The sequence below is a fragment of the Haliaeetus albicilla genome, chromosome 4, assembly GCF_947461875.1.
Source record: "Haliaeetus albicilla chromosome 4, bHalAlb1.1, whole genome shotgun sequence".
NCBI classification, from domain to species: Eukaryota; Metazoa; Chordata; class Aves; order Accipitriformes; family Accipitridae; genus Haliaeetus; species Haliaeetus albicilla.
Window position 1 is genome coordinate 48,399,920 of NC_091486.1, and position 19,771 is coordinate 48,419,690.

Here is a 19,771-nt window from a genome sequence, read left to right on the forward strand (position 1 = left end):
TATTTTTTAAGCAAACCAAGTATTCACTGAATCTAACTATGACCAATCAGAGAACACCTACTTGGCAAACATCCTGAGCCAAAGGAATTCTGTATGAAGGCTGGTTTGCCAAGATCGTGACTGTGCTATCCTGATGTTGATGAGAGCTGAACTCTGCAAGCAGCTTCATGGAAATCAGGAAGATTTCCACGCTCACACATGGAACACAAATGTCTACGCTGATGGTCACAGCCACAGCTGTTCACTTCCAGGCTTTTGCTTGGAGTGGACAGATGGCCTACACAGTTGTACTCCTCCCATTTTCTTGCCCACAAGACAGAAACTCCTGCAAGAAAATATTCTTGTAATAAGTCTATTCCTAACAGGACCCCTGGATGTAAACTGCAACATGGAGCGCAAACATCTATGCAAAGCAACCCTCTAGCTGCATGTGCTCTGAATCCCTGGCAGTTCAGCTCTCATTAAGAAAGCTTGTTTGCACAGAGCAGATAGAGGTCTAGTTTCTGGGCCTGCCTCAATCACTTAAACTCTGTGATTTGGTTCTGCTCCTTCTAACCACAACTCCCATAGAATGAAGGCAATCCAAGACCCCAGAGCCAAACTAGAGAAAGCTTTGTTCTTCTCTCATGCTATTTTCAAGATATAGCTTCCACCCTGATGCCACAGACTTGCTCTAGGAAGGACATCAGTACAACAAGCTCATGAACATATGCTTCAACACTTAAGAGCTGACTATCACAGACCAGAAAGCACAGAACAATTTGTTAATGGAGATACTCTCCCCTTGCACAAGCTACCAATAGCTTCTCTCTCTATTTTCTTGCAATCTTTTACCCTTTCAATATCTCTTGCACATTTAGAAATTACCATTAATTCTACCTGTCTATGGCTATTCCATCCTCCAGAATCTTTCTCTCCTCAAACCAGATACGAGGCTATCAACACAAATCCTGAGCTGAAAATTCAACAACATATCCTGAAGGCTTGTCTAGTTAACAGTTTTTTTTAGGTCTAATGCTGTTTGCTACTTACTCTGTTTAAGTTAACTTTGATAACAAAGCATTAGCAACAGTGAAAATGCCCTGAAGAGACACTCGTTGGCAAGGAATAGTCTCATCACTTACATAGGCACCCCCGAGTACAAGCTCTCGAACAACAGAAGAGTCCATATAATGAATTTATTACAGTCTGTGTTGCCTTTCCTAAGCAAAACAACAAGAAAATGAAGCATTTCACCAGTCAGATGAAGAATTAAAGTGGGAAATGGAGGATGAAAGAATAAATCAGTTTTCAGCATAATTCACATATTAATAGACAGGCTATGCATGTCTTAAAACTAACACTGTGGTCTGATCAGTATGAACAGCTTTTCTAGATGGAGCCCCATAGACTACACAGTAATTTGTGGGCAAATTCTCCTGGACGTCTGGAGTCTTGTTGGGCCATACAGATAACACTCTCCCTTGCTGTAGCTTCCATCATGCAAAGACCTCTGCCCTGCACAAACATGAGCAGAGAGATTTCTGATTCATTATTCTAACTTAATACACCTTCATAGAGTCAGGAAGAGATTTTAACTTCTTTTCCCCCACTACACAACAGCTTACACTAAGAAGAAGCAGACATGCTTATTTGTGGGAACTTGACAGGAAGCATCCAGCTTTCTTAAATAGAGTCCCTCTTCAGGTATGCTAGCCCTGGGGCTGGCCCAGGTTCAATCTATACAGTGGAAAGGTTAATCCACGAAGCCGATGGACCATTATGGTGTCAAACAATGAAGAGCTAGTATCTTGTGATGGGGCTAATGGAAAGGTTACAGCCTCCTTCCTAATAATCCTGTGTCTGATAGCTTGCTCCCAGCTCTCAGTAACCCTAGGAACAGGCAGGTTCTCATAGGCATAAAAGCTTCCTGATTTTGAAATTTCACTGAAAATCCAATGAAGGGTAAGTGCTACTGGAGCTTGTTTCCTGAACATCCTCAGCCTGTTTCCAAACTCAGCTACACTAACATAAACTGTGGGTCATTGAAATTATTTGCAGATAAAATAACAGAGGTCAGAGGAGGTCAAAGACTGAACTGTGAGCACTTGTGGACAAAATCCTACAGAAGATGAATAAGAAACAGATAAGAGCTCCAATTCCACAGAGGCTGAACTGGTAATGTGCCATCCCATCACCTGGCATTTTGTGTGAACACTTTAAAAAGCCAATTTTCAGAAAGCAAGAACAATTTATTTCACATAAAAGGCTCCATAATTAGATCCCTAGGACTGAAGCCAGGTGTGTTTGTACTTTAGGTAATTTGCTGAGTTCTATTAGCATTTAAATAATCAAAGCTAACCTTTGAAGTTAACAAGCCAGTCAGATGGCGGAAGCTCATCTCTAGCTGTGTCATTTCCATCTCCACTAAGCAGCAGTGCATGAATTTACAGACTAGGATTACAGAAGTTGCAGAGGAGAAAAGCCTGCAATAAAACTACTCCTACACAGAAAGAAACATACAGGTATCTTTCTCAAATGTGCCTGCTTTTGGGGTACCTCTTTATAAGTGATGTTAGGCAGCAGTCAAGATTTGGTCTCATCCAAGATTCAAGTCTGCCTAGTTTATTATTAGAGGGCTAAGTTACATTTATTTCACTTGGTCATCACACAGATCCCATACACTCTCGCTGCTTTATCCCTTTCCACTCCTGTCTGTCTTTACTACACACAAAATTGATGATGCACATCCTCACCTTAGCTATCTGCTCTTATTCTGTATAAACATAACACTCATGATGCAAGCTTCCTTCATTCATGTACCGTACTTTCAAAACATGCACCTTGTTTCTCTGCCAGATTCTTCTTTGCAGTGATGCCTTAAACAAAACCACTTGCCAACTGTTAATACTGCTAGATGCAGAGATCATTGTCCCCCACCAGCTGATATTGATAGTTTGCTTCCAATCTAAGATAAATTATGTCAGCTGTAGGTAGATTTGTGGAACAGAAGGACAAGAAAATGGGGGAAGGACATGTAAAAGCATAATGTATGTTGTTGCTTGTTCATACAGCACCTAGCAGTAATAAGTCCACAACAGCTTGGTTCAAAACCCTTTGAACTCGGAGGAAAGGCTTTCTTTGGCATTGCTGAGCTTTAGGACATTCTCTGAAATAAGGGCCCAAGCAGAAATCACTGCATATCAAGTGAAATCGGAGAGATTTATGAGTGTACTGGCTAAGGAAACAAGGAGGGCAGAAGGCAGAGACTTAGTGTAATTGCTTTAATATTACCCTGTCTGCTGTTCTATACACTGGATATCATGGGTTCTGACTTTCATTCTGCAAGGATCTAACAGGGTCATCTTGATTTGTACCCTGGGAGCAGTGGAAATTGTACTCATTTATAGTTGAAATTCACCACTCACACAGAAGAGACACTGAAAGTTTTACTGAAAGTTAATAAGAAACTGCTGTAAAGCTCTGAGGCAAAATAAGAGAAAGTTTCATACAAACAGGCTGCCTGTTACAATTGGCAAATTGGTAATTCAGAGACTTTTATCTGGGGAGCCTAAATCTAAAGATCTACAAAATCTCTTTCTTTGGGCAAGGCCCCTGGGCTTTCTGGAAAGAACATTTTTCTCCACAGGAATTTCTCACTCCAACCCAAGCTGTGGGGGACAGAACACACCATCATTTACGGGAAAGATGGTGTGATATGAGGAGAGGGTGGTGACTGATTCACTGCTGTAGCCAAGGCATGGCTAGAGAGCAAGTATTGTTTATAGCAGTGGTCAGCTATACCATTACTCAAGGCAGACTTAGGCCACTAAAACATTAGTGCCTCTTAGCTATAGAGGGAAGGGTTTGCAGGCAATGCCGGAGGAAGTCAAGAACCATCACCATCACATGAACTTGCAAGGAAGGAAAATCTCCTAAACCCAAATCTCAGGACATGGTCTATTCACATAGCACAAAAATATGTATACAGAGAAGAAAAAGCTGTTGGGAGCTGCTGCAGACAGAGGAAAATGTCTGATTCCCCCCACTTCTCCTCCCCATGGAGGAGAAATGATCCATCGCTCATCCCCTTGGAGGGGAAATCAACCCCCTGCTTGGGCCAGCTCATGGCTCCTGCATGCCTGTAGATGTGAAGCAGAGCAAACAGGGAGAAAGTGCAAGGTCCTTTCACTGCATCAACTCCTACCTAACAGTGATGGAGAGCAGAGGGTGGAGGGGGAGGAAATCTCTGGGAAAATGAGTGCTGCCAGGAGGGGAGGAGATGACTTGCGGCAGTTCTCTCCCTCTGGAGGAGTTGCTGCACTCAGGAGACCCCCCTCTCCTGAAGGGTCACCTGTGGGGCCAGTTGTAACTAGTTCCCTTATCGAAGCCGGGGGGCAGAGTGCGGCACTCCGACTCCTGCGGGGATCTGGCAGGAGGCAGGTGAGCTCCCTCCGGGCAGAGAATAGGGATATAAGGAGAGGCATCCATGGCCAAAGCAGCGACTCGGTGCCCAGCTGGGATAGGATAGGATAGGATAGGATAGGATAGGATAGGATAGGATAGGATAGGATAGGATGCAGCTCCCGACTCTCTGCTGCGGGGCCTCGCTGCTGCTGCTCGTCCTGCCATGGGCAGCAGCGCAGCCGGCCGGCGGCGAGCACGGTGCGGAGCTGCGGTCCCTGCAGGTACCGGGGCAGGGGCGGGCCGGGGCTCCCAGGGCGGCCACCCGCACCCGTCCCGTCAGAGCGAAGCGGGCAGGAACCGGGGTCCCCGTCCCCCCGCCGCGGCCGTTGTTTCTCCCCTCTCCTTCCCTCTCCAGGACCTCCTGGAGGCTCTGGGGCAGCTCCAGGAGGAGGAAGGGGAACCGGGCCTGGAAGACGAACCGATGGCCGGGGCTGAGGACGGCGGCTCCGAGTGGGACCTCCCGGGGGCGGAGAGCGGCCCGCCGGGTGCCCCGCTCCCGGCGCCCAGCCCTCCCCAGCCGGCGGAAGGGCAGACCCAGTGGAGGAGCCTCCTCTCCTCCTACAGACGGAGGCACTTCTCCGGCTGCTTTGGGACGAGGATGGAGAGGATCGGCGCGCAGACGGGGCTGGGATGCAACCAGTACAAAGCCCGTAGGTGCCGGGTTAGAGCCCGCGGCTCCCCGCGGCTCCGGGAAGCGGGGGAGCCCGGAGCTCGCCCCTGCCCGCCGAAGCGGAGGCGGCCGGGGCCTGAGAGCGGCCGCTGTCCTCGGCTAAAAGCCTCGGAGCGGCTCCCCCAGCAGCTCTCTGCCTTTCTCTCCCAGGTTTCTGGAGGAGAGGGAGAAGCTGAAGCCGGGACCGGCTCCCAAGCGCTTCCTGAGCCTCCAGGCCGGTGCCCAGCAGCCAGACGGTCAGGCTCGCCCTCGGGTCCTCCGCGGGGGTGGGCGATGGAGCAATAAACTTTTGTACAAAGCCTGCATTGCCTTTTGTGAGTGTTTTTTTCGGTCACGGCGTAGAACACGGTCAGAAGATAGAGAAATCCCCTCCAGAGCGCCCCTCTCCCTCTGCCTCAAGGGCTCACTCCCGACCCTGGCCGGAGCATCCCACCCAGTCTGGACAAGCCTTTGCTGGAGGGTCGCAGCAGCAGGAGGGATGGTGGTTGCATCCTTCCAGGACAACGATCAGTCAAGTGACCCTCCACGCTGCACTGAAGAGGGACTGTCAGGCACCAATGCCAGCTCTGGGACCGTGGCAGTGAGCCGTGATGCCTTTCCCGACGGCTTCACCGCTGCTAGCTGCGAATCCTCCCGGGAGCCGGGCACTGGCCTTGGGGTTAATTCCAGGTAGTGTCCTACACGCGCTAAGCCGCTGGTATCGGTGCCGAGTTTGGCACGGCGGACCGGCATGGGGTGCCGCTAAGGACAGAAAGGCTACATCGCTTTAAAAATACATTTGGCAGCGGCTGCTGAACGGCTGCCGCTGCGGGCGAAGGGCCGCGAGGCGTTCAGGACCCGGGACAGACGCCAGTCGCCCCGCACGCCGAGCGCCGGCCCCGCCGGGCTCCCCCCGCCGGCCCCGGGCTCGGCGCTGCCCGCCCGGGGCTCGGCCTCCCCCGTTACCCGGTCCCGGAGAGCAGCCAAGCCCAGCTCCCCCGGGCCAGCACAGCTCACACGACTGCTTTTCCCCAGGCTCGTGTCACTCGGCTTCAGCGAAGCGCCCCTCACTTTTCTGCCCGGGTTTTGTGCAAAGCCCTCTCCGGCCTCTCAAGACAAGGCTGTGAAGCACAGGGAGCCCTAAACAGACAAAAAGGCTCAAGGCATTGCCAAACACCCTGCTCTAAAGGAACTGAGAGAGGCAGGGGCCACACTGAGCCTGGAGTGTCCAGCAATGAAGGGGGAGCCACATCACAGAGACAATATATCCCGGTCAGTGGGAGAAACAATCCATGTTTGGGATGAAAATAAGTTTCATCCCTCATGGAAAGAGTGAGGCAACACTTAGCTATCTTAATTGCAGTATGGCTTGTCCTATGATCTTGGTGCTGCATGCCCTGCGCTGGACATTATTACATTTCCCTTTCGTTTCACGCACCGATGGCCTCATCTCTTCATTTCCCTCTTAATCTAACTGAAATGTGAGGCAGGGAAAAAGAGCTTGGGTGGGGTATGGCTTGGTCTTGTCAAAGGGTTTAGGCACTGGGAGAGGAAAGGAATCCAAATCCAGCCTCTTCCTCAGAACAGGACTACAAAGGCACTTTACAATCAGCTCACACTCTAGCACTCTTCAGCTGCAAAACAGCAACAGGAGAATGGGCATCACGGGAAGGAAGTGCAGCAGGTAGGGGCATCAGTTAGGACAGATCTATCAGCAGAAGGAATCCACATGACACCAGCCCCTAGGCTTACAATCCTTAGCCTTACAGGGCTGAAAAACAAGGACATCTCACCATCCTGCTGGGGAAAGGGCAGTGTCACCCTCAGCTGAGCTCTGTCCGTGTACCATGCTCCTCCTTGCAGGGCTTCACACATGGGGCTGCCGGCAGCACCCTTGGTGCTCTCCCTCTCTGCTCTGAGCAACCCATGCTGCTTTCTAATGGAGCCTCATATCCCATACCTCCTGTCCCATACCCTGGGATCGCGGGGAAATGTGCCAATTTCCCAACACTAAAACAGGTCACAGTATGCTTTTTATAAGAACTTGCTGCCCTGTTAAGACTCCCACCAGGGGTTTTACTAGGCAAATAGCCAGCAAGGCATGGACATTGCCTGAATCTTGACTATCCATTGCTGGGCTTTAAAGCCTAAAGTTCATATTAATCTTGCCAAGGTGAGGATACTGAGATACCACAAGCAAACAAACAGGTGAGCTTTATAGCTTCAACAACAATGAACTGAGTTCTGACATTTTACACTCCATTTGCTTTGGCAGGACTGTGAGAGGGATAATAGAGGGCAAAATTTGGCTTTGAAAATACAATAGCTACTGTGATGGTCAGCTATTTTATCCCATCTACATCCTTCCATACATAGTACATGAAACAATGCACAGAAATCTCCCTGTCTTAGAAAAGTGTTGTCAAGGCTGAAGTCAGGCCCCTACATCTCATTTATCTGCTGTGGAATATGGAAGATGGAAATGGAACAAACCAGTAAAAGAAAGGAGTATCTCTGGGTCCAGGTTATTGAATACAATCCTGGAATATTAGATTGTTTCACAGGGACAGGTCACTCAAAGCAAAGTATTTCACACCTGGGATGGATATTGTGTTCTTTGGTTTCTTGCTGCTGGGTTTGTGCCCCAGGGGTTGCTTTACAGATGTGCTGAGCTCTCAGGCAAAACTCAGATCAAATGACAGAATGTTTTTGCACAGAGATAGCACTAGAGAATACTTAGCAGGTGGGAGGGGGTGAAAAGAAAGGAAGAATAAAACAATAACAGATCCTAGTTATCTTAAATTGGACACTCAATATTAATGAATAATTCTGGTTTATCTTCTCACACTTTCTCAATTTACAAAACCCAGTTACGCCCTGGCACAAACACACACATACATACCCCAAAGCAGCAGTAAGGGAATACTCGTAATTAGTGAATTATACAGACACTGCAACATGGAGTGTTAATTTTAAAAAAAGCTATCAGGATCTTAGTTCTTTCTTAATAGCACAAAATAAGAATGTGTTGGGACATACAATAATACAAAAAATGAATACTGCCTCCATGTACTGAAAAAAGCAAGCATTGGGGGAAAAATAGAGAGTGCTTTTATAATAAAGGGCTTCATCAGAACACATGCAGAGTTGGGCTGACTTCAGGCTGTATTAGGAAAAAGTAGCATTTGAGCTTGACTTCACAACCTTGAGAATGTCCTTTCTAGCATAATTTTGGTAGCTGATCATGTGAACAGTGTGTGCACATGTTTGTACACAAACACCATGTTAAGACATTTAAGACGTGAGAAATATTTTATCATCCTGTTATTATTTAGAAACTGTACTCAGGAGATTCTTTCAAGATCTATGTTCATATTAAAGTCAACAAATTATTACTACACTGACATATTCAACTTGCTCATATATTCATTCTTGTTTCAATTTAGAATAACAAGAGACATTAGAAAAATGCAGGATAAGCAATATGCTTCATAATTTAGAACTCTCCTGCAGTTCTGTAAGAAAGATTAATTTTTAGTTGCACTATAAGCACAAAGACAATGCTGGAAGAGGAATTTGCATCAAATCTGCATTTTTGTAATTTTGCATTTAAGCATAGGCAGTTTTTAGCTAATCTCGAAAACTTCAGCTCTCAAAAAAACAAATAAATACTTTTTGGTTTTAATATATTAAACTAAACATTTCATTTTAACCCCTCCCAAAACACACATATACACAAATTCATTCATTCTTCCTTGGGGCCAGATCCTGATGCCTTTGCTGAATAACACTGAAAGCCATCTATCTAAAGTTCCCGTTGAGCAAGCTGCTTTCTTGTATGACGGTACGAGATTATTCCTGAATCTGACCATCTCTTCTTTAAGTTTTACTGATGTAGGGTCAAGCCTTACCATCGATGTTTAAAGAAATCCCATTGATTTAAACATTTAGCTGTTAATAAAGACTAGTATTTTTCAATGGTGCCGAAGTCAGTTGTCGCAGGGGGCTGGAAGTACTCGGTGTCCCTGCAGAGTCAGTCTAGAAGTTACCGTCTGTATTGAGGTGCAGATCGGGGCGCCTCTGTTGTTGGCAACATACAAATACAAAGTCTCAACGGTGGTATCACCTCAAGAGCAATGGGAAAGAAGAAGTGGCCCAAACCTGGGATTTTCAGCACACTCCATGGTATGCAGTGGCTGTGCATATTCCATATATAGAAGGAAAGTGTGCACGATACTTTAGGTGTCCTAAAAGTAGATTTATCTTCAGCCTTTATTCTCCACCAAATACTCATCTGAAAAGCCTATTGTTTTCCCTGTAAAAGGTAATTTCCCTATGGAAAGCTTCTAAGCGGAGTTTAGAGCAGTTTCAGGGTTGTTTCCCATCTCCGTAAATCTGACCATAGGGGTCTCTTGAAAGAAAATTGCTAAGAATTTCCAACTGGACTATGTAATCACAGCGCCTGGTATCAAGAGGAGGGGGAGTGACATGAAATCACTGACTTGTGACATACATTCCTCAGCAACAGCAGCTGCTGCCTAATGACAGCTAATAAAGGGAATCTTCCCTTGACAGAGCTGCATGCCTGCAGTGGGACTGGAATGTGCCCCAGATAAATCCACTGATAACCTAGGAAGCAGAGATCACACCCAAATAGTATAAAAGACAAGCTTCGGAAGAGAGAGAATAGGACAAGGAAGAGAGAGACCTGAAGAGATATCTCAGAAGAAACAGCTTGAACTTCCCTATTCCCAACGAACCCAGCGCCATGGACACTAAAGGCTCATTTTCCTGTGGCTTCCTCTTGCTGCTGCTCATCCAACTCCAGTCCAGCAGAGCCAACCCTATCTACAGCCTCAGCCCTGCCAAAGAACTGGCCAGCATGGAGGTGAGGACTTTCTCCTTTTGCATGGTTAAACTTTTGGGGTACTTAGCAGAGTGTGAGGTGGTGGTTTTGCTAATATTTTGCACTATTGGATAGCCACATCAGCAATCACATGCTGGGGGACAAAGTCTCAGTTCTTCACAGGGGTTCAGAGAAGCTCTACAGAGCAATATCCTCCAGTGCTGGGTTCACCTGAGCTACTGGGTAGCACTGAGAAACAAAATTCTGATGTAGGATACCTGCTTTGGGTTTTTGGTTCTTTTTCTCTTAAAGATCCACCTTCCTGGGAGCAAAGTCCCAGAGAGGGAAAAAAAAATCATCACAGTAGCTCTATAAGAACAAATAGAAAACTTTCAGGTAGGCTTCTGTTTATCCCACTAAATGGCAGGAACAGTGAAGGTGGACAGCCATACGGCTCTAGCTTTGTGGATTTAAGAGAACTGGCTGCATGTGGATGGGAGATAAGGAGGTAAAGTGGAGCACCCAAAGTCAAAATTTTAGAAAAGTTGCTAGAGGAATAGTATGATCATTTACTGTGACTCATCCAGAAAAGCTTCTAGAGCTATGAAATTACCAGGTGCATATTTTAAGGAATGAGAACATCCATTGTTGCAGCACAGTACAAGCTTAAGACTCAGTCTTGCAAGATGAAGTCTGAAAGCTCAAACTTTTCCTTGGACTGGTACCAGTGACCAGCTTCTCACAGCATCATACCCTGAGAACAAACCCCCTAAGATGATTAGGACAGTGTCAGCCAAAGCTAAAACTGCCCCATGCCTCTAGGCTGTTTCCAGCAGCTAACCGAGAAGAGTGGCTTCCAAATGCATTCACTGTCAAGCAAGCCATAAGGCTCACTCCTCTCCACTCTACTTCTAGAGACGGACAACTAGATTCCTCTAATTGGTTGAGCTGCCCTTGAGGAGGTTATCTGATCCCTGTTACACAAAGCTTTAAAAATTGGAGAGAACAGTACTCAGGAAGAAGTGACATAGCAGTCATAGATTTAGCATACAGGTATTTTCAGGGAGATGCATGTTACTTTAAGGAGCAGCAATCATGTAACTCCTGAGGCAGAGATCAGTGAAAACACCGAGAGCTTCTCCAAGTGATGTCCATTGAAATAGCAAGGCGTGACAAGCAAGCAGATAGCAAAAAAAAAAAAAAAAAAAAAGCCAACAGCTGGTAAGGAGCATTGCAGGCAACTTCTAAGAACATAGGAGTGGACTATGGATTCAGAGGTACTTTGAGATTGTGTACCATTGGTGTGTTGAGTAGTATCTCCCTGTGCAACTCCGACCCTGCTTTTTTTCTCTGCAAAGAGCTCTTCTAACCTTGCCAGTAAGATGCACTTTGGTGGCAAACAGCTTCATTCAGCTCTCAGCTAGAGCTACCCATAGGTGGAATTAATGTGTACAGGGATTTACTGCAGGGGACAGAGTTCAAGTATCACCAGTAACCCTGGGATCCAACCTGACAGTCTCCCTAGGGCTGGCTATGGGACCATTGCTGAATGCAGAACTGGATGACTGGAAGAGCTAGCAAATGACCACAAAACTAGGAATTTCATTAAATTAATCCTTCTCTTGTAGGCTCTGCTGGAGAGACTGGAGGATAAGTTTGCAATGATTGAAGCCCTGGAGTCTAATCCTGACCTGCAAGAACCCAAAACCCAGGAGATGCCACCAGAACTCATAGATGACAGTGATGACCAGAAGGCTGAACCCAGGCTAGCACCCAGCAGCCCTCTATCCTACAGGGACCCCTTCCTCAAGAGACTGAGGGGGCTGCAGATGCCCAGGATGATGAGAGATTCTGGCTGCTTCGGCAGAAGAATCGATAGAATCGGCTCCCTGAGTGGAATGGGTTGCAATGGTGAGTCCCACCTAAGCCATTTTGCTGAACAGAACAGACTGCAATCTGTGTCATGTGACAAGGGAGAAGGAGGCTCTTATTTAAGTCTTTAATAAGACATGGTTTGAGAAAGAAATTAAGTTTAGCCTAACATTTAAGCTAGTACTGTTTTTTCAAAAGAAAGCCTGTGTCTATTGATCTGGTAGGTAAAAGTACTGCTGATAATGGTGGCATATACTGAGAGAGAAACAGATACAGGTAACACTTACTTCGTGTTTGGCTTGCAGGTTCCAGGAAGAATTAGGACAACCTCCCTATATCCTACTCTGAAGAATGCTTTACAGTACACGTTCCTCCCAAGATGAAAGCCGGATGCTTGCTAAGCTCTTCAACAGAAAGTTATTCCTATTTTTATTTATTTATTTATTTATTTATTTGATGTTTTTTAAAGAACATTTCTTACTTTAGCACCAAGAGATCATCTTTAAATAAAACTAACACGTTAGACATCCATGTTGGACCTCTCTCCTGTCTGTTGCATTAAAATTTATTGTATTTTCCTAAAGTCAAAAGCCTATGTTTTATTGGTACTCTGGTACCACAAGGCTGGATATTACTTACACAAGATAGAGAAAGTATGAACTTGGTAGAAACAAAAATGAGTTTTTTCACTAGAATTTTCCCCTCTGCACTAAGAAATTATAGCAGATTAGCAGGAAAAAAAAAGCTTCCTCAACATTGAAAGACCAACATGAATCTTCCTATAGACAGGGTTTCAGTAACAAGAGAGTCCTTTTGCTGGTATAGATTATTCAGTCAAGGGAACTGCCACAAATCCCTCACGTAAGCAAAATTTACATGAAAAGAAATAAGAAAAATCACAACACTCCATAAATTTCAATATAACCAGAGGGAGGAAAGGGAATTCATTGTATACGCTTTCTAGCACTGACCAAATAAAGGTTACAAGCATCAACAGAAAGATACATCATTAACTGTGTCTTGTCTCACTCTGCATGTGGCTGAGGTGCTGATCCCCAGTGTTTCTTGATGGATCCTCAATGGGCTTGAACGCTATCATGGTATTTTTCATGTGAGGGCAGGTGGGATCACTCCAATTACAAAGCAGCTTGTACATGTATCACTTTCTGGGAATGGCCCCTCATAAAGTTGTTCTAAACATGGTTAATGGGAACACTGCAAGTCTGTTGACAAAGGTTTCATTTAAGCCTTTGTAGCTAGATTTCACACCTATGATCTGAATTTGTCCCAAATCACATTCTTCCTCCCCCAAATAGGGTTATATTGCCAAGACTACATTCAGTTAGCACCCCAGAGACCAAATAGCTCGGATTCCCAAGTCATCCGCAGCAATGGCATTGAGCCCATGTTCAACGCAACTGTCCTGTGATTGCACATACTGCTAGAAACTGTGTTATTTTCAGCATCTAATTTTGGGTCTTGTTCCCAGCAGCCATTGCTGGAGCACCCCAGAAAGCTTGTTCAGGGCCTAAGAATATAGCAGCACCAGGATAGACTCAACTGCAGAAGTCTAATTCTGACTTTGCTGATGTGTATACGCATAGGGAGAGGAATGATACTTGGTCAAGATAGGCTACGGGGAGGCAGATATGCCAGAGCCATGACATTTGCTGACAAGAGCTCTCAGGAACCATAGCTACAGTGAAACTGTAAGTTTGAGTGCTGAATGGCACACCACTCCTGCACATGTCTGTTTACAGCTAAGGCTGCTGTACCACTTTAATAGGGCTTATGTCACACATTGCATTTCTGACAAGCCGCCCTCCCAGTCACTCCCTGTACTACTGACATGGCCTCTGAGAGGCACCTGCGTGCTCCCTGCCACGCTGGCCCTTGTGATTCTTCCCTAGGGAAAAAGAGCAGAAGCCTACTCTGACGGAATCATTCTGCTCCACTCCAATGGTAAACAACACCTAGTGTGATACAAATCACATGTCAGAGCCTCTCCTTCCAGCAGCGCCAGCCAAAGATAAAATACTCTGTGCCATAGTGCCCTAGCAGTGCCATAGGTTTCCCTAGCAGGAGAACAGATTGCCAGGTCAAGACTCCCAGCAGATACCATGAGACATCCCTGCAGTTAAAAGCTACAGTGACTGCATTTACGCAGAGGCAGTTTCACAAATCAAGGTGGTGTGAAGTCACCCTTTGGGGAGCCTTTGTGGGGACAACGGGGCTTTGTCTTCTCAAACAGGCTTTCCAAACACACCCCTGCAGCCACCTGTTTCCTGCTGCAGCAAGATGGGAACACGCAGGTGGATCCCTCCACACTAGCAACGGGCAACAGCCTGACTTCCCATGTGCTACTATAAAGGAAAGTAAAAACAATCCTCATACTCTTAACAATAACAGCCCTTGCTGGAGCTGAATTTTACCCAGTCAAGCGAAACTTGCATAGACACTGTAAATTGTCCCTCCCTGTCAGCCCCTCAAGGCACAAAACACTAATGAGTTCAGTGGAATGTGCTAAAAATGGCAAGAAGAGTTGGCATTGCCTGACCCAAAGCCAGGTGGGTCCAGTATTAACAGCAAGCCAGTTCCTGGTGGAACAAGTCTGTATTGGCTTGCAGACAGTATGTTAATAGACCCTGCGGTCTGGCAGAATGCAATTGAGAGTAGGCAATCTAGGAAAAAAAGCATCTCTGTGGCTTGATTTTTACTGCTACTCCCATAAACACACTGAGCTGTAAAGCTCCCCCAGGGAAATCTCACAGTCAGGTCAGAATAGGACTGCACACAGAAACAAGCACTTGGAAAAGCTGAATGAGAGAAACTTAGCACTGATTAGCTCTACAGGCAAAGAGCATCACCCCCAAGGACAAGCAAACCTGCCACTGTTGCTGTGAGAGCTGGATCAGAGAGAGCAGGGAACAGTCTTGGGAACTGCCAGTCCCAAACAAGCACACAGACAAAAGCAGCCCACTGCTTATGGAGAAAGCAAGGACATCTGAAAGCTAAATGTCTCTCTAGAGCTGTATTGATTGCTTTCTAAAGACAGTACAAAAATACTGTGACCAAGAGGGTGCATCCAGAAAACAGAAAAGGCTCCACTAGGAACTTGCTTTCAGCTAGGCCAGGAATTTCAGCCTGTAGGTGTAGAAATGAAGAAGCAAGCTAGTAAGTGAATTAATTTATCATCTGTTTCACAGAACAGCCACATACACTGTGACCCAGCAATATCAATGGCAAGTGCCATAGCTCTGTTCTTCACTGAAGGTCAGCAGGCTGATCTTTACAGCAGGGGAAGAAAAGAGGCACAAGCAGTTACCACAGCATGAGATGCATTACATGTTCACACTCTACCTTACTTTGCAGCAACTTGGACTTTTGTTTATAGCTCAAAGATTTAAAGGACCATCCTGTCGTCCCATATACACATCAGGTGCTAAGCTGACTGCCTTTTATTTCTTCTGCTGCTGCTATCACTGAAGTGGATTTGCACGGTTGCACATGCTATCCATGAAAGGATGCAGGTATTCCTTTTAACTAGGCTCTGCTCTCTTCCAGCAGTAGCCCATTCTGCACAGACAGATGTCTAAATGTGAGGTAGCTTTCTTCAGGTTTGTAGTGGATCCACCTTTGATGCCTGTAAATTTTGAAAACTAATCCTGGTAGAACTTTCTGGAGGAAAACATGGGATTGGACTGGAGGAGAAACAAGCAGTACCAGGCTCTTGTGAGGGCATGAACTGAAGATATGTCAATCTTCAGTTCTACATTAATTCCTACTAAGTCTTCACACTTATCCAAGATACACCTCAAGCCTTCTACAGAAACTTCCCCTAGGGGAAGGTAAGATTGGTGGCATGTCAGCAATAGCGTAGGAAAAATGCTAGTGGCCATGCAACCAACCAAACACTTCAGAGTTTTGCTTTAGGAACTGTGCTGTCAATTAGCCCCAAGACAAGGAAACAGTGTAGCCTGTAATTGTAAACAATTCAGAAACAGTCTAACCACAGGATACCTTTGGGACAAAGCCAACGCTGCAAAGCAAGAGCTGATGTCACAAGCAGCTAATGCAGGTTAGGTTCCAAGTAACTATTCAGCACCGGCCATGGGGCACGGTCCTGAAATCCTGCCCTCCTCCACCCTATCAGGCATCAGACTGCTTTATAAACCTTAATCAACCCCCCACAACACAGCACCCAAGATGCATCCAAGTGCTATCATGATCATTGTGCAAAGGCAGACACATCCCAGTGCGATCAGAAAAGGACCAGGCTAACACCCTCCACCCAGCTCTAATGACATTTGCCACCTCCTGCAATGCCAGACTTCGTACTCACTTCCTAATAGCTCCTGGCAGAAACCCTGACTGGCAGTGCATAATTCAGCAGCTTTCTTTCCTTTGAACTTTGAAAGACAGTAATTACACTAGCATGCTTTATGCATACTCTAAGGCATAAGCCTCATTTGGAAAAGTGGTCTGGTTGGCATGGGGGTTGGCATGGGGTTTTTTTGCAAATTAGATTTGAGGGTTTCTTTCCCCCTCAGACACTGCACTATCCCTTTCCAGCTTCCCACTAGATGAACTTTACTGAAATCCCAGTCTGCAGACAAGAATGCCAAGAGGAGCTGTCACCACTGCTTTGTTTCTCTAAGAAATCATATGTGAAGTATAGGGCATACATCCTCTGCTGCTGTGGGGAATCGTGGAGCTGTGCCAATTTGCACAACAATCTGGCCATACCCAGCTTGCTTGATTTACTTTCACTGAAGCTTGGCCCCCAAAGGCCTTTGCTGATTGACATCTGCTTGGTAAGTGTGTCCCAGTCATCTTAGGCAGCAACTCGTTATAGACAATAGTACACTGGCACCATGCCCAAAGACAGAGGCTAGCAGCAGCATGGATACAGTTCAGAATTTAGCAGAAAGCCTGTTCACAGCTCTGCTATGCTGAGAACAGCCTCTCCCCAAGTTGCTCGCATGCTTACCCAGAGGTACAGCTCCCATTAGATGGTTGGCACCCAGTTGTCCAACACATGCGTCTCGATTTTCACACCGAAGAAGGAAGAGTCCAGAGGCATTGCTGATAGATAAAGGAAGGAGGGTCTTTTCTGGTGCTTTTCTCACACCTTTGAGGTGTGAAACATCTTGAAACAAATCAAAGATGTTTCTTGCAGCAGATGTCCCTGTGCTGTCATTTCCTGCTGGAGCTGAACCATAGCAGTGACAGCTGCTATGGACAAATAACTTTAAAAGGGAATCTTCTGCTGGCTCCAATCCTTTACCAGAGTAAGTGATAGAATGCAGTGGGCTTTGTTCTTTGAGTCTTATTCCTGCCATCATTGCAAGTGTAAAGAAAAGAGGTCTGAAGATCAGTTTCACAGTGAGAAGGAAAACACCAGAGTGAAACAAAAAGGCAGGAAGAAACTTTAAGACCAGGGGATACACTCTTGTACCTCACTGCTGGCAACCAGAAACAGCTGCTGCCTTTGGTCCTTTTCATTGATCACCTGTAATAGTTTCTGAGGCCAGCCTTCCCATCACCCTATCTGAACAAAAGGAGTTAGTACAACTGGGGTTCCTAGTTCAAAGAATCCTGAGCACATCAGTTCCCCTCTCAACAGTACAACTTGCCCTTTGTAAACAGGTTATACCATGCCTGTATTTTGTTTTCCTAAAGGCAGATTCTATCCCTGAATGATATACTTCCACAAAAAAACACAAAAATAAGGCGTACAGTTGTAACCACAGTCTGGGGTCTTTTATGTGGGAAGGAAGGATGATTTGTAAGACCTTCCCCCTACCTTCCCATCTCCTGAATGCTCTCTCGGAAAACCAGCAGAATCCTGTATAGAAAAAGAAGCAGACTTGGGAGGAGGGGGAGTTTTAAGAAAACAGAAGGTAGTGAGAAGGCAGCTAAGGTCAGGCCCACTATGCTGGGAATTGGGAAGAAGAAAAAAAAAAAAAAAAAAAAAGAAAAAAATCAATGTGTAAAGTCAGCGATTCCACAGAGATGAGTCATGAGTTCTTCTACCCAGTATTGTTTTCTATGTTCATCTATTCAAACTGGTATATATCGGTTCCAGTCTCCCACTCCTACATGCTTAAGAATCACTAAAATGTGTGTTAAACCACACATGGCCCATACAGCAACTTGTGGTTTTATTTCTACAGTTTTGAAACAGCCTTGAGAAAAGGACATCCTGCTTACTTTTAAACAGTGATCTCAATGTCTAAACCTCACAAACTGATATCCCTTACTTCCCAGATGGTGGTGGAACTCGCTGCCATCTCATTCCAGCTACGATCAAGCTTTTCCACACACTGCATTTGAAAAGCTACAGTGGATGCTCTAGAAGCCGAGTGTATCCCACTGCCGCTTAAAAGCACTTCAGCACCCTGGACAGGAAGAGCAGCTTCATTCTCTCATCTTGCACACAAGCGCAGCCAAAGCTCAGGGCAACCATCCTGTTTCTTCCTGTGTGTGCTGCATGATACACACCTGCCATGTGTATGCACACATGCTAAAGTACACAGCTTGTATCCTGCCAGCAAAGCAAAGCAAAAAAAAAAAAAAAAAAATCGTATTGAACACCACTACATTCTTCAGCTAGATAACACCATTTACAGGTACAGGGATCATGACGCATGGTTGGATTTAGCAAGTCTACAAACCTGGGTAGAAAGGAATTTTAATCTAAATATGAAGTTCATTGCTTTAAGCATAAATGTATTACACAGCTTTTCTAGTAACCACCTCTATCACCCATGATAAAATGCAAGACAAACCACCACCTGTAACTGTTTTTGATCCCTCCTTCGTCAGGCAAGAAACTTTACTGCTTTTATTCTCTGCAATAGGAATCACCCTTGCATATAATCTTGACACCCAAAGCAGCCAAAAAGCTGGCAAAGGCTCTAACCAAGTGTCTGGTATCTGCGTCGTTCCAGCTGGCTGCTTTAGTAGGTTTGGCTGCAAGGAAGTTGCCATTACACCAAATTGTCAAGCTGTGTCTGTAAGCATGGACAGACACACCTCTCCCACCCCTTTTTTTCAGGGGCAGGAGGTGAGAAAGTAGACAAAAGACAGATAGTCTATTTCCTCCTTTACTGTTATGCTAAAGTGGCAGTTGATGTACCTCAATTTTAGGAAGGAAACGCTTCTCTCATTTGCTCCTACATTACTGCATTTACGACAGAAGGCAGCCGACAGAAGGCAGCCGCAGAGCTGAAGCAGTTTCCCCCGCTCTTTTCTCCTGATGACTCTCTTCTACCCTGATTCCTGGCTAGGAGCACAGCTTAACTAAGACCACCATGGTACTTCTTATTCAGCTCCCAAACACAGAGTTTCCACCATACCCTCCCAACAGACGCTTTTATCTATTTCAGGCTCTCCCTGTCATTACATACACACCAAGTGTGAGACTGAGGGCAGGAGCCAGACGAGCTGCTGGCTAACTTCATATTAGAGTGCATCAGAGAGCTGCTACGTGCATCCTGTACAACACAGCTACCCGATCCAGAAAAACAGCACAAACATGGAAAGGCAGTGAGCTTTTGGGTCAGGTATTTCTATGTGCTCAGAGACTGTACTTACTCACATTTTTGGCCTGTAAGCATGTGACGAAAGATGAAAAATTGTCACAAGTTCTTTTGTGTAAGGTAGACAGCAGGATAAAGCAGGAAACATAGCCACAAACTAAATAAAAGCTAAAGATGAAATTAACAGTTTTTCACATCCTGGAGAAGCTACCTGTAAAACAAGAGGTGCAACACTGCACTCTAAATGTCCTTCATTAACTTACGGGGAGGAAGATGGAAAGCAAGAGTTCTCAGGTAAGAAAAGCATCAGTCACCTCTAGCACAATGTGCACAATTCAGCTCCTTGTCAAACAGTTGACAATTCCCTCCTTTTAAACAGCTGTTGTGACAGAACATGGGACTAGAGTGGTTACA

At 45.6% G+C, this 19,771-nt stretch overlaps 2 protein-coding genes across 2 annotated transcripts; both read left to right on the plus strand.

The window, feature by feature from the left end:
* Window positions 1-4,388: 4,388 nt before the first annotated feature.
* Window positions 4,389-5,419, plus strand: LOC138685008 (natriuretic peptides B-like). The gene is made up of 3 exons (XM_069780528.1): window positions 4,389-4,667; window positions 4,802-5,096; window positions 5,267-5,419. The coding sequence occupies exons 1-3, from the start codon at window positions 4,557-4,559 to the stop codon at window positions 5,290-5,292; spliced, it is 432 nt and encodes a 143-aa protein (XP_069636629.1). The 5' UTR covers window positions 4,389-4,556; the 3' UTR covers window positions 5,293-5,419.
* A 4,308-nt stretch (window positions 5,420-9,727) lies between these two features.
* On the plus strand, window positions 9,728-12,344 carry LOC104321824 (natriuretic peptides A). The gene is made up of 3 exons (XM_009924743.2): window positions 9,728-9,983; window positions 11,570-11,852; window positions 12,119-12,344. The coding sequence occupies exons 1-3, from the start codon at window positions 9,864-9,866 to the stop codon at window positions 12,133-12,135; spliced, it is 420 nt and encodes a 139-aa protein (XP_009923045.1). The 5' UTR covers window positions 9,728-9,863; the 3' UTR covers window positions 12,136-12,344.
* The last annotated feature ends 7,427 nt before the right edge of the window (window positions 12,345-19,771 follow it).